The 20,943-nt window shown below is 43.3% G+C and overlaps 1 protein-coding gene across 2 annotated transcripts in view; it reads right to left on the minus strand.

Annotated features, from left to right (window-relative positions):
* Positions 1 to 20,943, minus strand: part of SLC23A1 (solute carrier family 23 member 1) — a 104,385-nt gene that overhangs the window by 6,176 nt on the left and 77,266 nt on the right. Inside the window, exons 6-13 of one of the 2 annotated variants that reach the window (XM_068125102.2) lie at positions 18,961 to 19,142; positions 18,240 to 18,360; positions 17,105 to 17,261; positions 11,640 to 11,787; positions 5,586 to 5,691; positions 5,037 to 5,166; positions 2,204 to 2,356; positions 2,018 to 2,113 (exon numbers count right to left, since the gene is read on the minus strand). In XM_068125102.2, coding sequence (XP_067981203.1) covers positions 2,018 to 2,113; positions 2,204 to 2,356; positions 5,037 to 5,166; positions 5,586 to 5,691; positions 11,640 to 11,787; positions 17,105 to 17,261; positions 18,240 to 18,360; positions 18,961 to 19,142 — 1,093 coding nt within the window. The remainder of the gene's footprint in view (positions 1 to 2,017; positions 2,114 to 2,203; positions 2,357 to 5,036; positions 5,167 to 5,585; positions 5,692 to 11,639; positions 11,788 to 17,104; positions 17,262 to 18,239; positions 18,361 to 18,960; positions 19,143 to 20,943) is intronic. The other variant, XM_068125103.2, reaches the window with a different exon arrangement.

Raw genomic sequence — 20,943 nt, forward strand, 5'->3', positions numbered from 1 at the left:
GGGCAACCCACAAGCGAGCGAGCTGAACGTCTCGGCCTGGACAAGACGTCTGCGCTTGACGTCGACCAGGAGCCCATTAGCGCACAGGAAGTCCGTGCCAAGCAGTGCCATGGGCACATCGGCGGTGACGAACGTCCATCGGAAAACCTGCCCTCCGAACCGCAGAGAGAGGCAGCGTTTTCCGTACGTACGGATGGGCGTCCCGTTCGCGGCAAGCAGCGCGGGGCCCCCACCCGCGGCGTGCTTGTCTGACGTGCCGGCGGGAACGACACTCACCTGCGCTCCCGTGTCGCACAGGTAACGGCGCCCGGAGAAGGTGTCCGTTATGAACATCAGGCTGCTCGAACGGCCGGCGCTCATCGCCACTATTGAGCGCCGGCCCGGGCGTTTCCCGACCAGTTGAAGGATCATGGCGGATGACACTGCCGAGCTTCGTGGCCGAACTTGGCGTGGAACCAGCACCAGGTGGTGGAGCTGGAGGAGCGCGGCTGGCTCCGCCAGGCCGGTGGAGTTGGCGGGTTTCCCCGCGGTGGCGGTTTTCGCCGCAGCGGTGGGCGGGGCGTGGCGGCGGTCACGAGGTGCGTATCAGCATGCTGCGTATGCTGTATAAGCTGATGCTGTGGATCAGCAGCATCAGCAGCATTAGCAGCATCAGCCACGAGGGCCGTGACGGCCACGCCGACTCTCGCCCGCGTGTCCGAAGCGGCAAAGTACTTGTCCGCCTCGGCCGCCAATGCTCGGGGTTCCGTTAGCCCGGTCCCGGCCAATGCGAGGCGAACCTGCGCTGGAAGTTGGCGACGGAAAAGCACCCGGAATAGAGAACCGGGGGCTTCGTGGCCCAACAGTGACAGCATATGGTCCATTCGGACTGACGGGCGCGTGTCACCGAGCTCGGGGAGATCCAGGAGGCGGTCGGCCCGTGCGTCGTCCGTGAGGCCGAACGTGGCTAGGAGTAGCCGCTTGAGTGCCTCGTACTTGTGGCCGTCCGGTGGGTGGCGAAGGACGGACACAACCCGAGCGGCCGTGCCGGGCCCGAGGGAGGCGACGACGTGGCAATAGCGCGTGTCATCGCTGGTGAAGCGCCGAAGCTGAAATTGGGCTTCGGCCTGGACGAACCAGACTTCGGCCTGAGCCTCCCAAAATTCGGGAAGTTTGATGAAGTTGGCCATGGCAATGGCGTCGCGTGTGGAAGGATCGCTCCGGCAGATCCAACATCGAGGGGGTCACCAGTAAAGCGCGGCGTTACGCGCGCTGCTTGCGAGCAAGGAGGAAGCGGACAAGCGGTAACTTATAAGCGTCTTTATTTCAGGAGCTCACTGTAACACTGGCGCGCTCCGGGCTGCGCGCCCGGTGTATCTCATGAGGCCACGCCTACCCCTCGGGCGTGGCCACCGCCCACTTGGTGCGCGGAATGATGTCAACACGCCAGTGGGCTTTTGTGTTCGCCACAACATCATCGATGAAGTGATATACCAGCCAAAAATGTTTTAATCGAATCCCTTATCCTAAAAATCTGAAATTGCATGCACATGATCTATGACCCATTTGTATTGAAATATTAAATTTATGACATCATAGGTCACATGGTTTGGCAGCCATATTGGATTGAAGGAAAATATTAAATAATTATATCTCTGGAACCGCTCACCCTAGCAATGCGAAATTTTACAAATATCATCTAACAGCACTGTTGCATATAGTTTGAAAATGATGATGTCAAAGGTCACGTGGTTTGGCAGCCATATTGGATAGAAAAACGAACCTTATCTGATCAACACGAAACTTCACAAACGTGATCCCCTACCCATACATATGCAGAGTGATGGCATCTACCCGTTGTGGGACTATGCGGAGGGCATATTGGCGACAGTCGCATTGTTCTCGTTTTGTATTGTAAGTGCGTTTGACACATGATTTTGGGGTTACTTTCTGGTGAACCTTCTTCAAGCCATTCAGTAATTGCTCTGTTCACACTTTAGCTGAAATAAGAATCTAAACAAAAGGTTTCTATTCTTACCTGGAATGGTGTTGTCAAGAAAAAAGGCGATGCAGCCACCCACAAACATCTCACTTGTGAGGAGAACGGTCAGCACTTGGTCAAGAAGCACAACACCTGCACACACAAACACCTAGATTATGGCTAACCTGTTCCGTACTTCGCAAACACGTCAGAGTGTCAAGGCAAACGAGTAGCGTGATGTACCATCCGAACTGTTACCCATTTCCACGGGATGGCTTTCCACATAGTTTGGCACCGCCAGGCCGATGAACATTGAGAAGCCCAGAACGAACAGGTTTCGAGAAGAGTTCATGTCCACAAACTGTAGATTTGATAGGCCAACTGCAGTGATCATTCCTGAGGATTGGAAGTGAATGATGTAAATGGAGGAAAGCCAGTAAGTTATTTTTGTACACTTTTTAATTCCTCTATAATTTTTTTGGTTTTGGTTTATTATGGAGAGTTTATTATGTAGTTTATTATTAGCCTGGTGTTGTGGTGTTGGCTTAGCGGTTAGGGTGCCGGCTTGGGATCTGAGGATCCTGGGTTCGAATCCCGGTCGATCGTTGAATTAACACCAGGGGGATTGACTCAGCCTGTCATCCTTCCGAGGTCGGCAAATTGAATACCAGCTTGCTGGGATGAATGATCATGGTGTGTACCCTGGTTTAGAATAGGTACACCGTATCCCTGTGCATTGTAAGCGGCGACTAAGGGTTGGCGCCAGGAAGGGCATCCGGCCATAAAAACATCGCTTCAAACAGGGAAGCATGATTGTCATGGGGCCCGCAAGGCTAACCCCCGCTCTAGTGGGGAAAATGGCCTTAAAACGATCATTCATTCATTCATTCATTCATGGAGAATTCATATTTACTGTAGCCATTTTCAGAAAATAGCTATCACCTATTGCTGGTTATGTACACGATGTAAGTGTTAATCAATATCTAAAGGGAGAAGCAGGTTCTAAAATCAATCACTTGTTACCTCCGCCATCAAAGGTGGATGGAGGTTATGTTTTCACCCATGTCTGTCCGTTTGTTTGTCTGTGAACAGGATATCTTAAGAAGTTGTGGACGGAATTTGGTGGAGAGGTTGGGTATGTGACAAGGACAAAATGATTACATTTTGTTGAAGATCCGGATCCGGATCCGGATCTGGATCAGAGAATTTTTTAAGTGATTCTTCACCATTGAGAGACAGGGCCAAAAACGATATGTAGGACAATATCTCAAAAAGTTTTGGACGGATTCGGACGAAACTTGGTGTGGACAGGTTGGGTGTGTGATGAGGAAGAATTGTTTTAATTTTGCTGAAGATCCGAATGCGGATCTGGATCTGAGAGTTTATTTTTAAATTTCTAAGTGATTTCAAAGTAAGTGACTGATAGTTAACCTATCATTCGGATACAAAACGTAAACTGTTCAGCCTGGCGAAGGTATTCTCTCTATCGAGTGCCGTTCTAGTTATGATTGTTTTGTTTTTGTCTTTGAACTAGCAAGTCTGGGTTTGAATCTTGACAGAGCTGTAAACTGTCACCCTTAGGCTATGAGCCAAGGGGGTTGGTCGGTACCATACAGATGGAGTAAGGCTCATTGTGATTTTTAGCAAGATATATGTCCCTAGATATGAAAAAAAAGTGATAGCAGTGTATAACTCTCGGCCATCTCTGTGTTATCACCCGAAATATTATTATACGCCCGCTTCGCTTCGCCAAAAAATGTGATATTTGCTAAAATTGGAATAAATATGTTTTTAAGGACCACAGAGTGCCAATAATTTGCATACTGGATGCCAACTAATATAGTAATAGAAAATAGAACATTTGTGGGGGTTATTTATCAAATTTTTGATATAATGACAAAAAATATGTTAAATTTAGTGAAAAAGTGGTCGAAATCGCTTCGAGTTCAGAATTCACATTGTACATTTTTGTCAATATTTCAAAAATGAAAACTCCCAGAGTAACATTTGACCCCTCAAAATCTTCGCAAGGAACCACTGCATTGGAATATATCATTACTTTGTAATATGGTGGTCGTTTGGGGCACATATTTTGGCAAAGTTCAAAATATGTTCAACCATACCCCCTAACTGTTCAACCAACCGTTCAACCATCTTGACTGAAGGTTCCTTGCGAAGATTTTGAGGGGTCAAATGTTACTCTGGGAGTTTTCATTTTTGAAATATTGACAAAAATGTACAATGTGAATTCTGAACTCGAAGCGATTTCGACCACTTTTTCACTAAATTTAACATATTTTTTGTCATTATATCAAAAATTTGATAAATAACCCCCACAAATGTTCTATATTTCTATTACTATATTAGTTGGCATCTAGTATGCAAATTATTGGCACTCTGTGGTCCTTAAAAACATATTTATTCCAATTTTAGCAAATATCACATTTTTTGGCGAAGCGAAGCGGGCGTATAATAATATTTCGGGTGATAACACAGAGATGGCCGAGAGTTATACACTGCTATCACTTTTTTTTCATATCTAGGGACATATATCTTGCTAAAAATCACAATGAGCCTTACTCCATCTGTATGGTACCGACCGGTCAATTTGGGGGGTCTGGCTCATAGCCTACCTGGGGTTTTGCCAGCATGGTGAGCCATCAATGTATGTGCCGTCCATCAGAGGGACTTTAAGCCGGACTTGTCTGCCCACACTGGTCATTGCTGCAGCTTAAAGATCCCAGTGTCTTTCATGAAGAATAGGTGAGTTATTGCCAGTCCCCGGAACAAATTAAAAATTCCTGCCCAAATCGACTTCAGTTGAACATCAGCGTTTCTCAGCCTGTTTGTATAGGATTTCAGCCGAAAAACTTTCCCCTGGCAACTCCAAAATCCCTGATGGAAATATTTTGAGCCGATAAAGAAGTTGTAGTGGTCGGGTCATGTTTTTCTCATTTAACCATTCATGATAAACTAAAGGTTTACCGATAGAGGGATGAACTGGATTTGTTTATTGTGGAGAATTCATATTTACTGAAGCCATTTTCAGTACAGTATTATGTGTGTTGGCACTGACCGAAGAGTGTGCAGAAGAGTGCGCCAAGGACGGGATCGGGGAGCGAGGTGAACAGGGCCGTGAATTTGCTAATAGTTCCCAATAAAAGCATGAAGAGTGCTCCGTACTGCACCACCCGCCGGCTCCCGACCTGCACAAACACGCAGCACACTTTCGTGGCACAGTGGACGCCAAACTCACCAAAGTTATCTTTCGTGGCACAGTGGACGCCAAACTCACCAAAGTTATCTTTCGTGGCACAGTGGACGCCAAACTCACCAAAGTTATCTTTTGTGGCACAGTGGACGCCAAATTCACCAAAATTATCTTTTGTAGCACAGTGGACGCCAAATTCACCAAAGTTATCTTTTGTGGCACAGTGGAAGCCAAACTCACCAAAGTTATCTTTCGTGGCACAGTGGACGCCAAATTCACCAAAGTTATCTTTTGTGGCACAGTGGAAGCCAAACTCACCAAAGTTATCTTTCGTGGCACAGTGGACGCCAAACTCACCGAATTTACGGTATGTATGGCACTATCTTGAAAAGGACAGTCATGGAAGAGACTTGCCTTTGTTAGGCCCAGGACACCGATGTTTGGACTTGATGACGTTGATCCATTTCCTGTACCAAAGAGTCCTGTGATGATGCAGGAAATGCCTTCGATGAAAATACCTCTGTGAAAGAAAGCTGTAGTTGTTAGTGACATTAAACATTGTTAGTGACATAAAAATAAACATATGTCACCCACAGGGTGAACCGTATCTTGCCATTTGACCTTGACCTTAATAATTTCGTATGGTGAATAGTATGTCTTCATGACCAACGCACATGAAATATTGAAAGATTTTGATGAGAACTGAGGAAATAATTTTTTCATGAAAATTCCGTTTTTTCGTCATGACGTCATCAAATGACGTCATAGCGTCAAACTGTTTACAGATCTGGGAAGCACTCATCAAGGGCATTCATATGAGGTATTACTCGATATGGTACCTACGATTTCAAAATTTGACCTTGGGGTCAATAATTTTCGACCTCCAGCGCTAACCATGAAGGTCAAGGCCGATCGCCACCAAAAACTAATCAGCTGAGCGCCGGACCATATACTAGATTCCCATGAAGTTTGGAGACGATCCGATCAAAGTTACTCAAAAAATAAGGGTTTCGTTGACCTCCATGATTGACCGCAAAGTGACCTTGACCTTTGACCTTGACCTTCATAATTTTGTGTGCTAAAGGGTATCTCTAAAAGACTCTGATATGCGAACTTACAAGAGTTTCCAAAGGGAACTGTGCTCTACAGAGTGACCTAAACAATGCGAACTAAAGCAATACAATATACATGAAAAGTGCAGTTTTTTCGTCATAACGCCGTCAAATGACGTCACATTGTCAAACTAGTTATATGTTTGGAAAGCACTCAACACGGGCTTCAATTTGAGGTACTACTCGATATGGTAACTGAAACTTGAAAATTTTACCTTTTGGTCAAAATTGAATGACCTTCAAAATGACCTTGAAGGTCAAGGCCGATCGACACCAAAAACTAATCAGCTGAGCGCCATACCACACCCTATATACCCACCAAGTTTGGAGATCATAAGATCAAAGTTACTCAAAAAATAAGGGTTTCGTTGACCTCCATGATTGACCGCAAAGTGACCTTGACCTTTGACCTTGACCTTCAAAATTTTGTGTGCTGAAGGGTATCTCTATAGGACTCTGATATGCGAAGTTACAGGAGTTTCCAATAATAACTGTGGTCTACAGAGTGATCTAAACGTGAAAAAAAATGATTAACCACAAACAAAAAAACAAAAAAACAAAAAAATAAACCTATGTCACCCACAGGGTGAACCGTATCTTGCCAAAATGTGAACATGAGTGACTTGCTTCAGGTCACACTGAGGTGAACAGAACTGCTATCCACTAGAAGCGACTCTTTGAGGAATGTCTGCCCACGAGATATTGAAAGATTTTGATGAGAACTGAGGAAATAATTTTTTCATGAAAATTCCGTTTTTTCGTCATGACGTCATCAAATGACGTCATAGCGTCAAACTGTTTACAGATCTGGGAAGCACTCATCAAGGGCATTCATATGAGGTATTACTCGATATGGTACCTACGATTTCAAAATTTGACCTTGGGGTCAATAATTTTCGACCTCCAGCGCTAACCATGAAGGTCAAGGCCGATCGCCACCAAAAACTAATCAGCTGAGCGCCGGACCATATACTAGATTCCCATGAAGTTTGGAGACGATCCGATCAAAGTTACTCAAAAAATAACGATTTCAACATTTGACCTTGGGGTCAATAATTTTCGACCTCCAGCGCTAACCATGAAGGTCAAGGCCGATCGCCACCAAAAACTAATCAGCTGAGCGCCGGACCATATACTAGATTCCCATGAAGTTTGGAGACGATCCGATCAAAGTTACTCAAAAAATAAGGGTTTCGTCGACCTCCATGATTGACCACAAAGTGACCTTGACCTTTGACCTTGACCTTCAAAATTTTGTGTGCTGAAGGGTATCTCTATAGGACTCTGATATGCGAAGTTACAGGAGTTTCCAATAATAACTGTGGTCTACAGAGTGATCTGAAGGTCAAGGTCAAAGGTCAAGGTCGACCTCCAGCGCTAACCATGAAGGTCAAGGCCGATCGCCACAAAAAACTAATCAGCTGAGCGCCGGACCATATACTAGATTCCCATGAAGTTTGGAGACGATCCGATCAAAGTTACTCAAAAAATAACGATTTCAACATTTGACCTTGGGGTCAATAATTTTCGACCTCCAGCGCTAACCATGAAGGTCAAGGCCGATCGCCACCAAAAACTAATCAGCTGAGCGCCGGACCATATACTAGATTCCCATGAAGTTTGGAGACGATCCGATCAAAGTTACTCAAAAAATAAGGGTTTCGTCGACCTCCATGATTGACCACAAAGTGACCTTGACCTTTGACCTTGACCTTCAAAATTTTGGGTGCTGAAGGGTATCTCTATAGGACTCTGATATGCGAAGTTACAGGAGTTTCCAATAATAACTGTGGTCTACAGAGTGATCTAAACGTGGAAAAAAAATGATTAACCACAAACAAAAAAACAAAAAAAAAAACAAAAAAAAAAACAAACATACAAGCTGACTAATACATCTTGCAAAAACTTCGTTTTGGCAAGATAACAAACAAACAAACAAACATACAAGCTGACTAATACATCTTGCAAAAACTTCGTTTTGGCAAGATAACAAGGTCTCCTTTAACATTCAAATTAGCAAGTACAGCAAACTGAATTTTATAAAAGTCATTACACCCAATGTTTGATGTGGGGCCCTCATCAATAAATGATAAACTTTCTCCTAAACCCAAAAGACGAGCTTATGGTCTCCAAAATCTACCATATAAATCACAATGTCAGTTTGTGTGTTTGTACAGATGTCCGTCCCGCTCATAAGGGTAGGCCTTATGAAGGGGGACAGACAGGCCAAACTTTTATCATGAATGTGTGTTCACTATGTTCTATTTTAAGGATAAAAGAAACTTGAAAAACGTTTTCCATAGAAGAGTAATTAAGTCTCTTCTATTGGAAATGTAGACGGTGGCATGCAAACCGAGCCTCAAGGGCGGTTTACAGAAGTGTTGTTTTTTTTAAATAACAATAAATACAAGGCACAGGGAGGTGAAATTCACTGCACGTGATGTGCAATGCGTGCAGAGTAAAACGAGTGTTCATTTATGTCTGTAGGATGTCGAATAAATAAAGATGATGTAAGCACACCTGACACTAGGCCGAGACTTCAGACTTTGGCAAGCTCGTGCGGCTACACAGTCAAATAAACTGTTCCAACCCGTCATTTTTGACGGGGTTTTTAATTGAATAATTTGACAAGCATTTTTGTAAGACTGATGCATCCTATAGACCACAGGTGGGGAACCTTTCCTATTCTGAGGGCTGTAATAGGGCCGGCCATAACAGCTATCATTAAACAAAGTATGGGCCTGTTATATGTTAGTGATTTGTTAGCAATTTACACATCACATGTGCAAATAAATAATTTAACTAATTATTCTGACTTCTGACTGCAAATCACAGCACTCTGCGTCAACTTTCCGCTTCTTAACGCGCTCGCCATTTTGTCAACCATAAAATAATAAGATTCACTTTTTCACTGTTTTTTGTTTCAAACTGTCCAGACTTTTTTTAAAGGCAGTTGTAAGCCCAAATTATTCGGATTTTATTGGATTTTACTCAAACTATAAGGTTGTACACTGACAACAATATTTATGAAGATACAGATGTCATGTGTGGTTGCGAAGCTAGTCCTTCCTGTTCACTTCCTGCCAAGACTGATGCTCTTGCTTGTAGCTGTGAATATAGTTATATACAACTTATGAGGATTAAATAAGTCATAACATTCCTTGGGAAATACATTTTGTGTGACCCTACATAATTCATCGTCTTTACCTCTGCGGCATTGGGCACACAAGGCTGCCGAGGCAGTTTCATTGGCTCGGCCGCTGGGGTTACAGCCTGGATGGGTTGCGCATATGGGCCGCAACCTGAGGTTCCCCATGCCCATGATAGACAATCATGATGTCCTTGTGTAGTGCACTGGTGTTGCGCCATCCTGGAAGGTGTCTACATATGTCAGATAAAATTGTTCCTCATGGAAATCACAAGTGTGTTGTTTTGGAAAATTCTCAACTTGAGAAGTGAGCGAAAGTATTTGCCAACTTTCCGCTTTCATGTTTGTTCTGTTGTGCTGATTATGGATCGGTGGGTAATAAAAAGATCGCAAAAAGCACAGACAATGCCGAAGCTTTTCCTCTTGCACTCAGTGAGGCACACACACAAGAAACCGGATATGGATACTTAAAACCATTATTTATGCTAAGTCCTGGATGCTGATTGGCTCTTAGGATTGCTGCTGACATCAATATACGCCGTGGCTATGAGCCAGCGAGGGAACCTGAGACTTTCCACAATGCTGCAGCAAGCTCGAAACAAGTGAAGTATTTTCACATACGTTTTGTTTACAAAAAAGAAGCTTGTGTGTGTATAAATGTGGCATCAAGAATGCAAAAATGTGCCACACTACATGCCACACTATGAAACCACTCGGCGGAATATTTCAGGATGGTTCAGCAAATTCTGGCCAAATGCTGAATTTGTGCATGTGTGAACTGGTTGTGTGCGGCATGTTTTGATTGTTGTGAATCGCCAATGAAATGTGCTGCTTGATAGATCTTCCGGTCCTTGGGATGTATGACTTAGTACCTGGCATCACATCGGCACTGAAATTCTTAAAAAGTACATCATTCTGGACCAATAGGAGCATTTCATGGGGGCTAAATATTAGTAGCGTTGAAATTGGAGTGATTCCAGTGTCAAGAAGTTTGCTTCACCTGTTGAAATGTTTTTAGATATCTTACCTCTACATGGTGGCTTAAGGTAAGCGAAACACTTCCCAGGTCTAAAGGAAGTGTCTGTCGAACAATTGGCGACTTTCGGCGATATACACCTACCGATCAGTCGCTTAGGGCAACTGTTGTCACACAGAATGGTTTTGACGTATTCTATTTCGGCAGTAAGCCAAATTGGTAAGGAAATGGCTAGAGCTCTGTTTACTAGGGTGTTAATGAAGGCAATATTATTGTGTGTTGGACTGAAAGAATCCCACCGCATGTACCGCCCGGTGAAAGTAGGCTTGCGGTAGACTCTATTTAAGAATCCATCCCCAGATTTATCGATTAACACGTTTAGAAAGGGGAGTGCATTCAATTGCTCCATCTCAGAAGTGAACTTACTGTGATGTGATGATGAACAGAAGATGAACAGATGAACAGAACAGTGATGAACAGAAGTGAACAAAAGTGAAGATGGAGTGCATTGAGATGTGTCCGTGGTAGCAGAATCAAAAATTGCAAACGTATTGCCTACATCTTGAAAATATAACTTGAGGTCTGAGGTTGGTATTGAAACATTGAAAAACACACTTCTCATCAAAACCGACAAAGATATTAGCAAGCGAAGGACCTAATGGAGAACCCGTCACTACCCCCATCCAATTGTGCATACATGTTGTTGAAGCTGAACTCCATTGTCCATGTTGCAGACTTCATTCATTCCACAAAGACTGATTCCGAAGTCGACGGTGGAATAGTGATTCCATGCAAATATTGATGGCTTCCTCAATTGGAACATTTGTAAATAAGCTCAAGATGTCAAAGGAGCACATGGCCACAATGTTGATGTCCACCTCTAATTCACGCATTGTTTTGGCGAAGGTGAAGGTGTCTTTGATAGTTTAATTGGAGAGTTCATCAATAACTCATCAATAACTTCATCAATAACTTCATCAGAGCTCATCAATAACTCGCTACAGTAGTTCACTCAACCACATAGACAGTCCTTGTTGCGCAGAGCCCGTCACTGATAGGATTGGACATAGTGGAACACTTTTTTTGGTGCATTTTAGGTAATCCATAAGTCCTAGGGCACAATGGAAAAGCTTTGGAAATGTCTGTTCTTTTTGCAATATTTCGATATTTCGATTTTGTAACACCAAACGAGTATTCATATAATAGATAAAGTTTACAGTCAGTGGTTTTACCTGTTAATGGCATGGATTGGTGGAGGAGGTGCTCCACAGAGACGGGCACACGCATAATAATCTCCAATGGATTCTACAATCCCGGCCAACACAGCACTGAACATTCCCAGCACGCCAGCGAGGGTCACATTTGGAATTCCCCACTGCACTGGCAGGCAAAAAGCACAAAATGGTAAAGGAACAATTAAATGGATTTAGAATCTCTGTAACAATTTATACCTGTGTGCTTTGAATTTCAGATGACAGGTGTTTGACTTTGGGAATTCCCCACTGCTCTTGTATGCATCAAGATTATGGCATCACGTGACAAGATTCTTAACATGGTATCACATGTCGAAATTATTGACATGGCCTCATACTTCAAAATTATTGATGGGACATTACACATCAAAATCGAACTTCTTAACATGGAATCACATGTCAAACTAGAATGGCACTCAGGAGAGCGCAAAACTCCGCCAGGCTGAACAGCTTACATATATTATCCCACTGATAGGCCAGATCTGGATTCGGTCCTGAACCAAAATCGAATCGGCTTGTTCTTGTTACGTAACCAAATCATCCCCCTAGTTTTGTCATAACTCGTCCACAACTTTTTGAAATAGCATGCTGTATATCGTTTTGGCCTCTCTCTCAAAGGTGAAGAATGATTTCAAAAAAATAAGCAATCATCGTATTCCAATTCGGATCTTCACCAAAATCAAAACAATTTGTCCTTGTCACACACCCAACCTGTTCACCAAGTTTCATCTGAATCTGTCCACAACTTTTTAAGATATCGAGGTATATATCGGATTTAGCCCAGTCCCTCAATAATGAAGACTCACTTTAAAATTATCGGATCTGGATCCGTATCTAGATCTTCACCAAAATCTAATCAATTCTTCCTTGTCACACACTAAACCTCTCCACCAAATTTCATCTGAATCCATCCACGAGTTTTTGAGATACCCTGCTCAGAGACTAACACATACTCACAGACTGCTCACAGACAGACAAAGTGAAAACTTTACCTCCGTCCACCTTTGGTGCCAGAGGTAAAAAATTAACGTGGGATTGCATATTAATTTTTAACGTGGCATTGCAACTTAAAATTCTTGCCATGGCATCTTACCAGGAAATCCTTAACACAGGTGTCCTCTGTTGCAATTGTAGGAGAGTGTTTCCAAAGTTCCATTTTTGCCATCATTTGCTCAAGGGAATAGTAAGATTCATTCAAGATAATTTCAAATCTTCTTGCATACTGTAAATATTGTTACGTTTGTGGTGATAGATGATGAAATACCATTGTACAGATAGGATTCTATAGGTGTAGCATGGACCGTGGACGCGTAGGAGACATCTCAATGTATTTAAGTAGGGAGACTGGAGCTTAAGGTTGTTTATGTGTCTTCACAAGAGGGGTGAAGCTATGGTAATTAGATAGGGGTTAAGACTAGTCTTCCCCCAGTGTGTGATTGCCCTCGGTGGTTTTTACCTATGTTTTTAACAATTATAACAAGACCGGCAATAAAAACCCTCTTAAAACAACAACAATAACAACAACCGTCCATTAACCAATCATAACTGGAATAATTGCCGACAGAAGCCTAAACATTCTCGATCGACAACTAAACCCCACCTCCAAAGGTTCGTAACTGGTGGGCCACGCCCCAGGCTTCGTCATTGGTCGTAGAGACATGGGGTGATTCGACAGAGCTCGGGCATTGAACAGAGTGTGACGTGAGAGCGAGAAGGTTCGGGCAGGAGAAAGAAGAGTCTCTTTCTCGGTCTGGCTTTTGTCTCTCTCGGTCTGGCTTTTGTCTCTCTCAGTCTGGCTTTTGTCTCTCGGTCTGACTTTTGTCTCTGGCAGTCGCTCTTGTCTCGTGTGTGCTTGTGAGGAGACATTTCGGAGCTTTGTGGAACCTTTGCAACATTGGAGGAGGAGGATGTTGTTGGACTGTGGTGCTTTTCGGGGGAGCTGGAGCCGCGTTGCGCTGGGAGGTGGAAGTGAGGAAGGGCCATTTGACTGTTCGCCTGGGCGTTTGAAGGGCCTGGGCGTTTTCGACGCGGGGTTTCGGTGCCATTGTCGGAGCGCTTCCCGTGCGAGTGGCTACATCGGCGGCAACGACCAACAAGCCCCTTAACACATCTTGACCACAGCTGAGTACAGGCCAACTCAACAAAACAGTTTATTTTATTTTCATTGTCTTTCCCCTTGTCTGTTTGTGACTGAGTGGAGACGTTTCAACTTAGGATTTAACATCCCGGAGTGTGCATCCCGGAGCGACTGGGGCGTCATGATGGGATGATAGAACAGAGGGAGCTGGTTCCAAAGAGAGGTGGCTTTAGATGGCCCTCTCGGCTTTAGATTGGCTGTACATCACCACCTTAGATAATCTTCCATCCCTACCTGTTGTCGTTAATATCCAAATCAACCTTCCTCCTCCCCTCATTATTTATTTGCAAGCTACTATTTTTCCACTCCCCTGCTCTTCCCTTCTCTTGTTTGTTCTTCCACGTGTGTCCATGTGTTTCACCGCTGACCTCAGTGTCATTGCGTTAGCTTCTACCCTCAGTCACATCACTCTTCCATGAGCCTATACTTTGTACACCACAAAATTTATACAAATTAGCTGATGAAGCGTCCATCCGTGTGCACGTGAATGTGTGTGTCATAATTTGTTCTAAAAGATTCCTGTGTTGTAAGATAATAAAAATGGTAATGTCTGAAAGGTATAATAATTGATCCACTTGGATGGAAAGCTAATAAAGGAATCAATTTACTTGGAACAATAATTTGTGTCGGTTTAATAATATAAATTATACATGCCTTTTCTAAAAGCCCATCTTTCTGGGAAGGAAGAAGAAGCAGGATTTGGAGTTTAATGTAGTGGTTCCGTCTGTTCTATTTTTATTATTCTATGACAACAGGAACACTTTAGAAGAAAGCTTGACGGATACGGAAGGAGCACACAAAACTATATATAGTAAAGTTCTCGAAACAATAGAAAATATATATAAAGGTACACAGAAGCAGCACACAAACAACAACTATTGCCACGATGACAGCAACAACAACATGTTATGCAACTATTGGGGACGTCTCTCCATGGTAGTTGTACCCGCTAATGCAAGTCAGGGGCCAAAAATCTTCTCTATTCTTCCCTGCTGCCCGGATTCGTGCCAATCGGACCCCACGGTCCGGCCCTTTCCCTCTTGTCTCTACTCCCTATCTGTCTCTAATTCTGTCGTGGCCCTGACTTCGTGAAGGTGGGGGTACGCCATTCTGGATGTGGGGGATATCTGGGTCACTCCTGGGGGTTGATCTTACTGATGATGTCATGTTAGACATTTGTGTGAACAAGCACGCATGTCAAGTTTCAGTCTTTTTCGTGCAAGTACTTCATGTACTTCTTATACATTCATAAAAACAGATTCAAAAGTTGTCCAAGATAAATTTGACCCCAGATTCGAATCCTTCAAAGATGGTGTGTGGGTGCTGATGTCATTGGGATCCAAAACTGACAATATGGTTGAATAATTCTTCATGATCAAAAGAGACTTGTGCGACAAACTACAAAAGAGTTTTCAGGCTGAAATACACATTTGTTTCTGTCCTTTAGACACTGGAGGAATTAATGACATCATACTGATATAGTGGTACAATGTGCATTTCATTTTATTCAGTGAAGAGAAAACAGATCGATATGAACCCAATTCTGATTGATTCAGAAATACCTAGTCTTTCATCCAGAGCACAATCTAAATCCTTACTATAATTCATGGACTGGTGTTTGTGGGTTTGTTTGAGGGCTACTCCTCATACAGTTCTGGCCCAATTGCATCCAGACTTGCTACATAGGATCAGCATGACCCCATTTTATGTACAGGGGTGTTTTTAGCTTTGCCGGTGGTTTTGGAAGGAGAGAGAAGGGAGGGTCGCCAATTCTCTATGTACATGTGTGCACGTGTAGTGCCACCTACAGGTGGGAGAGGGTATTACAGGTCACCTCCCTTTACAGTACGGTATTCCTATACCCACGTTTTCCAGGGCAGGAAAGTGTTTTGAATTATAAGCAGTAGGCATGTTTTTACGTCATGCTTATAACACGGGTTATTAGCCCCCGTTGGACTTAGTCTGAAACTGGGGCTTGGATTGGGTCTTGTCCGCCCGTCTGTCTATCCGGGCATCCGTGTGGCCGCAACCATATCTCAGAGATGCATTGACCGATTTTGCTCATACTTGGCAAAAAGACAACACATGATGGTATACATAAGCACCTCCTTTTTTTTCGCGATGCAATCAAAGCTGGCCAATTGGCGGCCATTTTACATGTAAAAAAAACCCGATGTTGAACGCATCCTCAATCGTTTCTCGGACATGCATTTACCGATCTTGTTCAAACTTGGCACACAGATAAAGAATGATAACTTACATATATATGTACGTCACTTTTTTCGAGATCAGATCCAACATGGCCGACTGGCGGCCATTTTATTACTTAAACGTGTCCTCAACCATTTCTCAACATGCATGGATTAATTTTGTTCAAACTTGGCACAAGCACACTACATGATGGCATACACGTGCACCTCGCTTTATTTTGCGATCTGATCAAATATGGCTGACTGGTAGACTGCTGGCCATTTTAGTTGTAAAAAACCCGATATTGAACACGTCCTCAACCATTTCTCGGACATGCATTTACCGATGTTGTTCATACTTGGCACATAGATAATTAATGATGGCTTTCATATGCACGTCATGTTTTTTTTCGAAATCAGATTGAAGATGGCTGGCTGGCGGCCATTTTGTTACTTGAACGTGTCCCCAACCATTTCTTGAACATGCATGATCCGATTTTGTTCAAACTTGGCACAAGGACAGCATATTATGGCATACATGTTCATCTCACATTATTTTGTGATCTGATCAAAGATGGCCAACTAACGGCTTTTAACTCCCTAGAGCTAAATTACTAAAACCACGGAGGCTCTGACATTTAATGTCTTTTCCTTCTTTTTTTATTTTTAATTCCAGGAGCAATTGCAATTGAGGGAGCTGTCATTTGCCTGATACACCGCCCAAATAAAGGTACGTGTCAGAAGACAGTGTTCTATGCTTGGAACAAGGTCGCCCATAGGGCGGGTACTCTGCTAGTATATTAAATTTTCCAAATTGTCAAGTAATGCTGAGTTAATGGCAATGAGGAACAAACTTTAATATAATTTGAGTGTGAGGAGGGTGCATGATTATGGTTCTCAGAGGGAGGCATTAAGTGTTTCGTCTTGGTGTCCAAGGTGTCCCACTTTTTGTAAAAAAAAACCTTTTGTTTTCATTATGAGGCAAAATTTAAAGTGCGACCAATTGGCTAATATTATGAGTTGGCTATACCAGGAACCGCTAGTTCAAGAAAGAAAGCGCGTAAATGATGTCATGACTGTTATGTGAGTGAATTCTGCACTTTTACTGTAGTACTTACAAGGATATGGCACGCGGATCCAGGGGGCTACATTTATGATGGCCCCTCGTGCATCAGTGCGGGCCCAGTAACCATAGTCTCCGGGGTCTGATGGAAACACTTTGTAGATAGTCAGGAGGTAACAGATGAGCCAGGCTAACAGGACAGCCATGACAATCTGCTCGGTGAGAGAATCATTGGTCACTGTCGTCATCATAAAAATGAAGTTGTTATATGAAGAATTATACCCTTTTAGTGCCAGCCACAGATACCTCTATCAACAAGCCTGCATCTCAGTTCAGGACTTACAGTTAGTAGACAAAAAAGGGAAACACCAATATCAAGTCAACTAATAGGGCCTTGGCCACCACTGGCGGAAAGACTAGGTACAGCCCGTTTGCTCCGTGGCATAGAGTCCACCAGCCTCTGGAATTCTACAGGAGGGATGCGGGACCATTCTTCCACGAGAAAGTCAATCAACTCACACCTGTTTGATGGGGGTGGAAACGCTGTCTCAAGCATCATTCCAGAATATCACATGAATGCTCGATTGGTTCAGATCTGATGACTGAGAAGGCCATGACATCTGGATAACATCAGTGCCATGCTCATCAAACCATTGGACAACCACACGTGCTCTGTGGATGGGGGCATTGGGGTCTCCTCTTGCAGTCATGCTAGCCACAATTATAGGCAACAAGGCCTGCGCGGCATTTTTATACATGACCCTAAGCATGCTGGGATGTTATTTGCTTAATTAACACGAGCCAAACTTATGTGGAAGCTGTTGCTTGTGGTCCCTCATTTACCCAGGTGTTTCCATTTTTTGTCCACTACCTGTAGATCTGTTTTATTACAAAGGCCAAACAAGACGAGTATAAATTTTGTTCAAGGTTTCAGGTTCAGTTGCAAAGTACCGAATTCAATATACTGATTTAAAGTCTGGCCAAATGGTTGTAGAGTATTCTTCCTACAAACATCAACATTTATTTGAAAGATTCTGCAAAAAAATTATAAAATGAGATGCATAAAACCCCATAAGATAGATATACAGCCAGAGTAATCCCTTAGACTTTGAGACACACCATTATGGTGGCCACATTCCTCTCTTGTGCGATAGTTTGAGAAATTTTAGTGACTCCCTTCCCCTGCATACTGGGAACATTCGGAAGATCTGGACTCTTTTCATCACGATCCCGTTGCCTCGCCTGAATGTAGGTAATGGGATTGCCACATTCCGTAGATACTGAGATAATAGGATGATGAGGATTATGGTCCTGAGAGTGGAAGAACACAAAGAAATGAGACATTGAACACATTATTGTGGAATACTGAATGATAATGAACAAGTATCCCTCAGACTGAGCCTCTATCACCTTGCCGATATGGACGTTGTTGCTAATTCCACCAAATAACTAGCGGTCCGCATTGGTGGCATAAAAAAAAAACCACCTTTAGAGGCCATTTTTCCGCATTGTCATTTCCATTTCATTTCCGCATTTCCGCATTTCCGCATTTCCGCATTTAGAGTCCGCATTGGTGGCATGAGAGAATAAAAACCGGACAATAAAATGGTTGGAGCTGTCCGCTGTAAAATATCACAAAGCCCTGATGTTTCAGGCCTTGCTCTTGGTTGGAGCAAAAGAGGGGCAAGGCCTGAAACGTTGACCCTTCATCGGAGCAAAAGAAGGGCAAGGCCTGAAACCTCAGCACTTTTGTGATGTTAGAGTTGGTTTTTACTTTTTAAATAATTGCAATATTATCAGTCACCTTTGTCGTTTCACACAATGTTGAAGCCCCTCAGCAATATGTGAGCAAATGAAGAAAAGCAATGCTGCGAGAGCAAAAAAAAAGTACTACATGAGAAGGGAACTCACAGGACGGCGATGCCCCAGTGCTTGCCTGCCCGGTCCCCTGCTGCCTGGAACACTGATAAGCCGATGAGGGCCACAGTTGGTGTGACAGTGAGTGGGCCAATTAGCCCCAGCAGAGCACCAGGGAGACCAACAAAAGCAATGATCATCTCAACCAGGCAGGAGATGATAATGGCTCCCTGGATCTGGCCGAAGAATACATTCAGTATAAGAGTGTTACGTGCTCCTCCCCAAACCCCGGTCACGATGTACCTCCGAGCCCCGAGAGGAGTCACGGCAGAAAGATGTGTTATTCTGTGTGTCAAAGATCAATGGTGAAACCACACCAATTGTTACCAACAAACAAGTATTGTATTAAGATCACACAAGAATAACAGCACAAAAACAATATTAATCAATTGAAGACCATAGAATTATAACCAGGCTAAGTCACATTTTATTTTATTTTCCCCGTTTTTCACGTTTTTCATGTTTTTCAAAATATTTTTCACGTTTTTCTCGAAATGACTAAAATGTGACTTAGCCTGATTATAATTCTATGGTCTTCAATTGTACAACCAATATATCATTCCTATGATGGTACCATCAGTTTCGTACAATATAACCCACTGTGCTCCAAGTGAGCGAAAATAACATTTCCAATGTCTCTGTCCCGGCTTCAAGCCAAAGTCGATCCACGCTCCAGTGATCGTCAGAACGATGTCGTATCGAGACCAGAATCCCATTCGATTGACAGTCACACTGCCAAAGATGGGCAAAGGTACCCTCAAGAGGCGACTGGGAAAACACACCTTCGGGTATGGACGTTCAACGGCTCCCCTTACGGCGAACCGCAAATTCCCACTCGAAATCCACGTTACACATGCAAACCAGGCTAACGGCTGGATGCGTTGAAATGGTTGGGGCAAAGTGAAAAACCTGGAGCAATGCGAAATCTGGCGCGAGACAAAACGGCCAACGGGCCCATACTCGAGGCGTAACGGCACTCCAATGATTCTCTTCGGAATCAACCACAAAACCTGACATGCAGGTTTATCTGTCACAGTGATAACAACTCTGTCGCAGGAATCCCTTTCCCAGGAAACCCAAAGTTCACTCGTGACCCCGTTCGCCAGCGTTTGCTCAAGACCTCAAAGCAGCTCGGCTCCTTCTCGACCTCACTCGCTCCGCCTCCTTTTCCTCTCCTTCTTCCTCTTCTTCTTCATCTGGTTCCCGATCCAGTTTCCGGTTTCTTTTGAAAACATTAATTTTTTTTACCTTTTGAAAACAGTTATCTCCAATTCACTTAAACAATAACAATAGTAGTACATGGAACCAAAAATGTTTACAGTGGATGAGAACCACAACAACAGAAATGACGAATCCGTAACAAAGAGACGTATCTAAATTAAATCCTTTCTACATATATGTCTTATGGAAGAGCTCTATGACAAAACCGTCGAACGATCAGATGCTGATAGTGAGGTGACGTGAGACATGTATAAGGGACAAGCAAGACATAACATTGCCAACTAGAGCAGTATGCCTCTGTGTAGTCCCTGCCCATGATGCGTATGACATACCCACATAGTTCCTGTTTGATTTAAATCTCTTCAGCTGTTCTCAAGTAGAGACATGACAGGTTTCACATCGATCAGTGAAGCGGTTTTGGGAAAGAGAGTTTTTTAAATACCGGCTTTCAAGCTAATATGGCTGCTAAATCACGTGACATATTACATGAAAAATGTACACCCTGCATATGTAGGGGTAGGGGATCACATTTGTGAAGTTTCGTGTTGATCAGATAAGGTTCATTTTCCATCCAAGATGGCTGCCAAACCACATGGACCTACAACACCATCATTTTCAAACTATATGCAACAGTGCTGTTAGATGACATTTGTAAAGTTTCGCATTAACAGGGTAAGCGGTTTCTGGATATAATTATTGAATTGAATTCCTTTAATCCAATATGGCTGCCACACTATGTGACCAATGATGTTTTCG

Source organism: Myxine glutinosa, chromosome 8, assembly GCF_964187855.1.
Source record: "Myxine glutinosa chromosome 8, kmMyxGlut1.1, whole genome shotgun sequence".
Classification (NCBI taxonomy): Eukaryota; Metazoa; Chordata; class Myxini; order Myxiniformes; family Myxinidae; genus Myxine; species Myxine glutinosa.